Here is a 9,721-nt window from a genome sequence, read left to right as displayed (position 1 = left end):
ATATTGAGCACACATGTTGCATGTACATAATAATTAATACATGTTTTTTTTATATATATAAATTTATAAAATATTTTCCATTATAACTGATGTTAAATTTTGGTTTAAATACTCGAAATAAATCATGAGGTAGTCTATATTATTTCCAAATTTCTATATCATTGAAAAAATAAACTTTTAGTACACACACACACGCGCACACGTATGACCTATGTATCTGGACTAGTTTTAAGCCCAATAATTAAAAATATAGTTAGGCTCCAATTTAAGCCCATTCTATAAGAGCCCATTTTGAAAATGGTCGCATAAATTCTGAAATGGGCCCAAGTCCATTTCAGAATTTTTTTGTAAGCGCATACTGGCTGACAGCTAGGTCTTCTGAGCCAAAATGTATTGGCAATGATCTTGGTCTTTGATGACTTGGCCGAAGCAGAAAATATAGATACTATCTTGGGTCCCTGCATCCAGCCATTGTCAACTAGAGGATTTCCAGAGGTCATTTTTCTGCAGAAACGAATAAAGACTTGGATTTTTATTTTTCTAACTAACTGGAAACTCGAAAGTTTTAGAAGACCACATAAACATCATAATAAAATATTTTCATGTTAGCATAAGCTTTTCCATTCCCTTTTTGCTGTTAAATTTGCCATAAAAATTCACATATTCCCTTTTACCAAGTGTTATTTGCTGGAATGCCTAGATGTTACTATTAATTTCATTAATCAAGAACACTAAACGCATCATTCCTCTCAAACCCTTTTACGTATTACTCCAAGTCTGGTTTGATGTATCCTTACATAAAGTAAATCAATCCCTGTAGAAGATAGGGGAGACGAAAAGTAAAACTAACCTTTAGGCTGAAATTCTCCTCGAGATAGAGAACTTCCTGGTGAAGTACAGAAATTAAGAAGAGCTCGTGTCATTCGGGTCTTGTTCATTTGCTGACCTCATGTTCCTTTGTCGATAAAAACAGTTCACCGGCCACTTTTTTTGAAAATTCGCATTGAGCAGGGATATTGGTGGAGGGTTCACAAAATGCCCATTTTCAAAATGGATTGTTTTATGATTCATAAAGCATTTGAGTTATACGATTATCACCATATATAATAACTGTTTCATTGGCATACGACAGGGTTTGGATAATACAAATAGCATTATGTTTCGATGTACAAACTTGTAAAGTATTTGTGGACAAAATTAATTGCATCTTTGTTATAATTTTTTTGCACAAACATATATTGTCTTACTTTTGTCATTTGAATGATAGCTCGTTGCGACCTTGTTGATACGCTTTGAGGAGTTCCCATCACTCTATAAGCTTTCTAACACCCTCACACAGGTTAAGGTAATTGGCCATGCTATTTTTTCAGGGATCTTGGTGGATAAGTAAGGCTATGAATCACGGGACACAAGAATAGACTAGCCCAATTTGACCTATGTTCCATTTCTATGCTCTTGCACCCTCCCCACACCTTTCTCATTGTAATTCTAGTTTTGATATCGGAGGTTAGGCTTCAAACTTCTTAGCTATTTGCAAAATCTTTTGGATCATATAACTCGTAGGGGTATGTCCAACCTCCATTTAACAGTATTTTATCCCAAAAATTTACCTCCATACCAAAACTATAATATATATTGAGATGACGAAGTTGTAGAACAAATTTCAATAACCTACGATCATTCAAGTTTTCCCTTGTTTGTCATAATTGACTGCATTACTCTTGGCTTAACTGTCACAACTTTTGAAAGCTAAATCCAAGTTCCACCTACTTTAGTTATAATAAGATTGCCAAAGTTGAAAGCCTGCAACTTATTTAACGTAAATCAAAGTATATATATGAAATCCACACATTCAGCTAAAAAAGATGAATCAGAAGTCATAGTATCAGATGTCCATTTATCCTTTCAAAATTGCTATAGTATGATTGACACAAAACTTCTTCAAGTAATGACTACACAACTTTCTCTGTGTCAAAAGGCGAGCATGTTCCTTTGCACCATGCTTGAGAAATATTAATTACTTGTATTGCTTCATGATTCAGCATAAGTTCTTGGAAGCAGGAGCTGGAGTAGAAGTCGCGGAGTTGGAACTTGTTGAAGAGCCTAATTCGAGGCAGCATCATGAGTTTTTGTCACTCAGTATCCGAAAAATTCTAAATCATAATGATAGAAGAGTTCTCTATATATTGTCCTAGAGTAATCATACTGTGATGTTCCATAAGTGAATACGAGCTTAGAAACAATTCACATATGTATGAGAAACATTTTCTAGCAAGAGAATGTTTGTAACAAATCTTGCTTGAAGAAAATTATCAAGAATCACAGGCATAGTAATAGGATTCCAGCAATGTAGACCGGTTCCTGAAAAAGAATCACATTTACAGGAAATTTAACAGGCAGAGACCTAACTCAATATCAAGGTTGGCGGACCTGCTAGAAGAATTAAACCAAAACAGGTCCATCGCATGCTTTTGATATTACAGTATGGAAGACATAAATTAACACTGGGCTCTTAGAGCACGATATCAGATAATCATTCGTACAAGACATTACTTGCATATACGGTGTTTGGCATCTCAAACATGAACTTGAGTCAGAGTTCAAATGAATGCCAGCACTCATACATCACTTTCAGAAAAAGATTTGTATTCAAAAATACTAAGGTTCTTAATTTTTTGTAGCTTCTTAAACCATTTTGACAAAAAAACATGAGAGATGCAAACTTTAACTCTCTAGAGGCCTCAGATTCTATATTGTGTGTTGGTGCTTCAAGAATTAAAACAAGAGGTTTAATAGAGGAAAGTGGAAACGACAAAAATCGTGCAAGAATTTGAGCAATTATTAGACACGCAACTATGCTGCTCATTAGGCAATATAAAAGTGGAAAAAAGACCAGGTTATAAACGAACCAGCATCATCAGGTTCACTTTTAGGTTGTTTTTGTTTCAATGCTTCATGTGACACTGGCTTTATAGCCGAGGAGCTCCCCAAATACGTACAAGACCTGCCATTCTGCAAAACATGTAGAATGATGATGTAAAATTCTCACCTTTTGTTCCTATGATCCTACATGACCAATTCTTGAAATTACGTACTATGAAAACAGGGGGCTGAGGCTTCTGCGGAACCCTCTTCTGGAGATAGCTGCGATCAGGATTGCAAATTAAATAACATATTATTATCTTGTTGGATATCGCGTCAAAGGTCACGTACTAGAATAGTTTAGAACAAGTCATTGAATGACAAAAATGATAGAAAAAGCATACAAGTTCTTTTAACATAAATTCCATATATCATAATAGCATAGTCTAATCATTTAAGAGAGCTTAACACGACTTGCCCACGTAGGTTAGTAAATTAACTTAGACAAACATAATAATAATCATTAAAAGAATAAGTAAAATGGAAATCTAGGTACAAAAAATAAACCCAATAAAAGTTACCGGGAGTTAACTGAACATGGAGAAAAGCTAGCTAATTGATCAACATTTAGGAGCCGTGCATTAAAATTCAAGTCCCTATCAGAAAGAATGAGACGCTCTTGCTCCGACATATTTTCAGATATCCAATTTGTTACCGGTTGCCTTTGGCCTATGGTGGTGTCCAACATTGGAGGCGGTCCTAGACCATTCGAGTTCAGTTCTGGCCTTGATATCATTGTTGGAAGAGCACTTTGCAGCATATTCCCCATATCTGACCTTGGTATTATTGTTGAATAGACATTTTGAAGAAAATCGGAAAGTCTCGGCATTGGCAGTGAGGGACAGACACTCGGTGGCATACAATTTATATCTGGCCTTTGCAACACTGAGCTAAAGTTCTGAATAAGACGATATTTATAAGGGAATGTTGCCTAATTTCTGATATAAAAGACACTGATATAAGGACATCTCAACAAAGCTCATAAGACATGACCTTGTCTAAGGAGTCTTTAATTGCCTCGGGATGCTTTGGAAGTTTAGCAGAGTATACATCCCAAAATAAGGACCACCATTCAGTCAGAAATCCTTCAGGAGGATTGACGGCTGAAAAGAAAATGTTATTATACTTTAAAACTAATAAAGCTCACTTTCAGGTGATTTGGCTAAGCAAACATCTAAAGTTCCCGGAGTATATAAAGCAAACTACACCCATGAATATAAAGAAAACACAAAACATTGATTCTTTGGTCGGCAATCTATACCAAATATTAGATGCAAAAATTATCAGAAATCATACCGAGTATTGCCTTAAAATGACTCGAATTCTCAATAGAATCATGACATTAATCTTCGAAGAACGTAACAGAAACGCATCAGAACAATTAGTATATTTTTACATAAAAACTAGTAAAAAAAGATTACATAAAAAAAGCCTCTCAATTGAATGCATCCATAGCTTTTCATTTTTGGGAAACAAGAGCAAATTTTCTATTAATCCCGCACATGAATGAATAAACCTCAGAGAAAAATCAAGTAGAACAAAAAATCTGCATAAAGCTCAGTTCTTGTATTAACAGGTATATCAATGATGAAAGGAAAAAAAATCAAAGTAAATTCAAAGAATCTTAAAAAGATGGCATATACTATAGATCGATCCATGTACCAGCAGGCTCGGGAGAAATATCAGCCTCTTTGGCGAAAGTCTCAGCAGCGGTGTGCAAGTTGTTTCTGATCATGTAATCATGAATGTATTTGTCGAGCCTGCAAAAACACAAACCCAAAAATCGAAACAAACACACAAAACCCAAAAGTTATTTAACACGAAGAAAGCAGAAAAATCAAGGACAAGAAAAACAAAACCAAGAATTTGTTTTTGAAGAAAAAGGATGCAAGAAAACATCGAAAACGTGCGTAAAGCAGCTCACATCTTCTGCGCATCCCAGTCGTCCATAATGATGAACAATGGCAAGAAATCTCAAGTGAGAGAAAATGGAAGAACCCTTTGGATTTCACAACAAGTGTGAGAGAGATTTATAGAGAGACAGCGAGTGAATATTGGGTGGTGATGGCCGAGATTTGGCGGTGCTTTATGCGAGTAGTGAAGTCAGCGCCAAAGCCATGCAAAAGAAACCGAAGAGTAAAGAGGGCCACCTATTATTAATTAAATAATTAAAATATACAATCAAAATACTGAAACAATTTACATTTTTATTCAGATAAATAACTAGTTGTATTTGTTTTTTTAATAAATTTATCTGAATACTTTTAAATTTTTTTATTGAGTTTTTTTTCTGTTAATATTTTTTAATCACCAAAAAGATAACAAAATCTCATGTTCGATTATGCGAAGATGATTATTACAAGGAAAAATCTATATTATTTTTGGCAGCATTGCTGCACTTTGTGACGAGATCATTCAAATTCTTTTTTTCATTAGCACATTTCCTTAAAATTTTGACTACTTAACGTACGTTATTCGAAAGCCTATATTTTCGAAATTCTTTAGTCAAACATAAATTCAAGTGTAAATATTTCGGTAAGTTGGAATTGAGCAAAAAAAATTTTACCACTAAATCCTAATAATCATGATGATATATTATTGGAGCCATATAAATATTCACTAATATTAAATGTGATTTTGACTAGATTTTTTAATTAATTGCCACTAAATTTATAATTCATAATCCATCATTAAATTTAAATATATTTCATAATTTTTTATTCACTCTCTACATTATATAAATATTATCTATGTTTTTCAAAAAAAATCATAGAATCAGATTTGAAATGATTATGTGAAAGGTGGAATTGAAAGGATATGCGCAAAAACTTTGGAAGATGGTTAATTTTATGAAACATATATTTTATTTAGATAATTCATAAAAAAAATTTATGTAAAAAATATTAATTTTTATTGTAAATATGAGTATTGATATGATATATGGTGCTGAGGATAATGAAAAAAAAAACTTTGGAAATATATGTATGTTAATGTAAGTGAATTTTTTTTAACCCCATAGAAGCACAAGTTACATTATTTTAACATTCTTTCTCAAACATATATTTACCTCAGTTTCACATTCTGCTTTACATATTATACTTTAGTCACTCCAAAGGATAATTAATCACTAAAGTATAATCTAATAAAATATATTATAGTGCCAAAATATTAAATAATCAAATAATATTTCAAAATATTAAATAATCCGGCATATTTCAAATGACATGAACAAAAAATGTATCCTTCTGAAAATCACAATAAAAAAATATATTATATTCCCAAATCATTTTTGAAAAATACATGTTGAAAAATTAGTTTTCAAAAATTGTGGAAATATAAACAAGCATATCCTTTTAGTAAAGCTAATGCCACATTTTGATCATAGTCATCCAGGCCAGAAACATAGAACAGGTTTTTCCGAACCCTATAGCATAGTGCCTTCTCAGTTATAACGGAATATAAGATACTTCCTCTCAGGTGGTATCCATACTCCAAAAAAAGCCATGAAATAAACATGTTTTTGTTTTAACAAACGTTTGCCATGGTCGGTTTGACGAATCCGTTATGTACTGATAATGTTATGTTGGAGAAGTATGAAATTCAGAGGCTGTTTGAAATATTTTGGACAAAAATTAGCTACAAGTCTTTTGTTAAAAGTATCGGGAAGCTTGGTTTAAGTTCTTTAATTCGAAGTCGGCTTCTGTGAAGCTGCTGAACAAGTTTACATGCATGGAATGGCAGTTTGTTTGACAAGGAGAGTGGCATTTCTCAAGTAGTTGATAAAGGACTTGTTTGTTAAAACTGTGTGTATGGGGAACTGAGTGATGCTGAATCCTGAAGTTATTATGCATTCAGATTTTGTCGAAGCCATGCTTGAGGTTGAGATTGAACACAGTGGTTCATGAAAATGAAATTGGGTTGTCTTTCAAAATTGTATCTGCTAACTAGCTAGGAATGAAGATTAGTTGGCCAAACCCTTTTCTTCTTTGTGTGCCTGTGAGGATTAAACCTGAATATTTGTCACTTGCATGACTCGTATGCATCATATTGCATCTGATGGATATGCTAGTTTATAATGGTATTTTTTGTTGGTCTTTTGGGGTGGAATGAATTCAAGTTGCCTTCTTGGGATGATCGAATTGCTTAAAAGTTTTGGAATTTTCTGTTAAGGATTAAAATATACGATAAAGTTACTGTTTGTAAGTATAAATGTATGGATTGGAGTTATGCATCAAACTTGACTTGAGCTACAGTTCGAAAGAAATTTGAGCTTTACTAAGAACATGTGTTAGTGTCAACAAGAGGACGCAGAGCTAGTGTTTTATCTTCTATACGTGTACGTCGCCATTAAGACATGATTTGTGTCGTTTAGGGATCACTACCAGAGGACGTTCAGGATTGTATTCTACAGACATGGTGACATTGTAGACCCTGTAATATGATATTCTTTCTTTGTAACCTCTTCGTTCAAGTTTGAGGTTGGTTAAAGCAAATGCAGAGTTCTCAGAACTTCCCATTACCGATTATCCAAGGCAAATCAAGAGCGACACCAGAAAAAATACTTCCAACAAGAAACAATACCAGCAGATTACCCAATCCATTTTGTTCTGATGCCTAAAAATACAAAACCCTCGAACTAGTTAAACAATGGCCGAGTTCTAGGAGTCCAACATAATTTCATTTGTCAAAACTTACCTTGTAACCCTTCGGAGCAGTCCTAAGAACACACACTGTGAGGTACCCATTGGTTAGGCCTAAAAAGTACAATATCTGGTGTGTGTATGAAATCCATCTCTTTATTTTAGTAGTTTGATTAAGTAGAGGATGTATATCAAGACAAAATATAATCGGATACCACGTCTCAGAAAAACACACAGCTGGGACCCGTGCTTTGTTTAGTCCCACCACCACCTCCCCTTAACTCCCCACCAATCCATTTCTCTTTCACTCTCTTTCCATTTCATTTTACAGTCGTGATGAATTCTCCCCTATAAAAATTCGGTTTTTTTTTGTTAACTGTATCGAATTTTGATCAAGTTGATTGATGGCAGCTTTACACTGTCAGGTAGCTGAAATGGACTCCGGCCCTGCCGATTCGTTATCGTCAACGCCGCGCTCCGATCACCATCACCACCTCCACGATGACGGCGCCACCGCCCAGCAGGCAAGGGTCCGGTTCATGTGCAGCTTTGGCGGGAAGATCCTACCCCGCCCGCATGACAACCAGCTTCGTTACGTCGGCGGAGACACCCGAATTGTGGTGGTTCACCGACACACGACCTTTTCTTCTCTCCTCTCAAAGCTCTCAAAGCTGGCGAGTACAGCCAAAGTCAGCATAAAGTACCAACTTCCAAACGAAGACCTCGACGCTCTGATAACTGTCACCGCCGATGAGGATGTTGAGAACATGATGGAAGAGTTCGATCGGCTCTCACAGAATAAATCGGCTAGGCTTAGGCTCTTTCTTTTCAACATTGATGGTACATCCTCCAGGACCACCAGTATAAGCTCGCTCCTGGACGGCTCGTCTAAGTGCGAGAACTGGTTCGTAGACGTCTTGAATGGGGGGCCGGGTTTGGGCCCGGTTCTGGAGCGCGGCCGGTCCGAGGTGTCATCCATCGTCTCCGAAGTTCCGGATTACTTATTCGGGCTGGATAATCAGGATGACACGTTGAAAGAACCCAAGCTCAGAAACAAAAACCTTTTGAACGATAATGTTTCAATCTCCGATCCATGTTCACCTGCTCCGGTTGTTTCTTCACCTTTCGGATCCACTTCATCTTCCTTGGCGCCACCAAACGTGCAAGCAATTCCGGATCTTCCGCTTGTGAAAACCAAACCTCTAAACCCTGTTCAAACTATGGACCAGGTAAAGAAAAGCCGAGTTGGTCATGATATACTCCGCGAAAATACTGGTCTTCCTCAGCCACCCACATATTCAAGTGGGCCAGGAACCATGTGGCACTACCCTGGTCCAGCTATGCAACACGTGTCGGCTGTTTACTATGTGCCCAGTGGGCATCAAGTTCAACCCGCTAATATTTCGGTGCAACCGGTCCCAATGCAGCCTCAATTTGTCCAGCCATACCCTGTTGTTCCGAGTCAAGTACCCGTTGGGTTTCCTCAAACAGTATCAAGTACGGGTCGAGTATATGGAGCTAGTGTTAGGCCTTATGATTTGAATTCCCGGGTTGTTCACGATGGTGCGAACCAAGCGATGTATTTCACGAGGGATTAGAAATGCAGCCATTGTTCCAGGTGCTTATCCAGGCATAGTAGCTTCTGGTGGCGGGCAGGGTCACTTATCTCAGGGACCTTGAAAATGCAGGCGTGCAATGTGACAATTAACCTTGCATATCGTGTTTTTTACTTTCGTGCATTTGATTGGATCTTGTACACGATTTGATTTGGACTGCCATACTATGTAAGTATGATCGATTGGTAAAAAAATGTCAACCTTGTGAGAAGCATTTGCAGTCTGTGTAGAATATCAACACCGTTTGAGGACTTGGGTAGAAGTCCGAGAGTAAAATGTATGATAAGTATTTGTATAGATTCCCGTTCAAGAATATTGAATTGACCAAGCATTTCCCCAAAAGAAAATAATCTATCATATGTTAGTTAATCTAACTCCAACCCCTGTACCACAGGGGCTCGAAGTCCTCAGGTTCTATACAGGCCATAAAATAGAGCTATGAAGACAAGCAGCATCTCCTGTCCCACGAGAGATGATTAATAAATCCAATTCTGCATTGTTTTTTGTGAGAATTTTGTAAAGATAGTAACATTATGTAAAAAT

At 36.3% G+C, this 9,721-nt stretch overlaps 2 protein-coding genes across 2 annotated transcripts; one reads left to right on the top strand and one right to left on the bottom strand.

Moving 5' to 3' along the window:
• Positions 1-1,898: 1,898 nt before the first annotated feature.
• On the bottom strand, positions 1,899-4,742 carry LOC140978887 (uncharacterized). The gene is made up of 6 exons (XM_073444130.1): positions 4,585-4,742; positions 3,916-4,025; positions 3,444-3,820; positions 3,096-3,144; positions 2,910-3,012; positions 1,899-2,103 (listed from the first exon to the last, which is right to left on the bottom strand). Exons 1-6 carry the CDS (start codon positions 4,655-4,657, stop codon positions 2,039-2,041), a joined length of 777 nt encoding a protein of 258 aa, XP_073300231.1. The 5' UTR covers positions 4,658-4,742; the 3' UTR covers positions 1,899-2,038.
• A 3,224-nt stretch (positions 4,743-7,966) lies between these two features.
• Positions 7,967-9,160, top strand: LOC140979179 (uncharacterized). The gene has a single exon (XM_073444513.1). It carries the CDS (start codon positions 7,967-7,969, stop codon positions 9,158-9,160), a length of 1,194 nt encoding a protein of 397 aa, XP_073300614.1.
• The last annotated feature ends 561 nt before the right edge of the window (positions 9,161-9,721 follow it).

This window comes from Primulina huaijiensis, chromosome 6, assembly GCF_012295235.1.
Source record: "Primulina huaijiensis isolate GDHJ02 chromosome 6, ASM1229523v2, whole genome shotgun sequence".
Taxonomy (NCBI): Eukaryota; Viridiplantae; Streptophyta; class Magnoliopsida; order Lamiales; family Gesneriaceae; genus Primulina; species Primulina huaijiensis.
The sequence above is the reverse complement of the archived record's forward strand: the minus strand, read 5'-3'. Positions and strand labels throughout refer to the sequence as shown.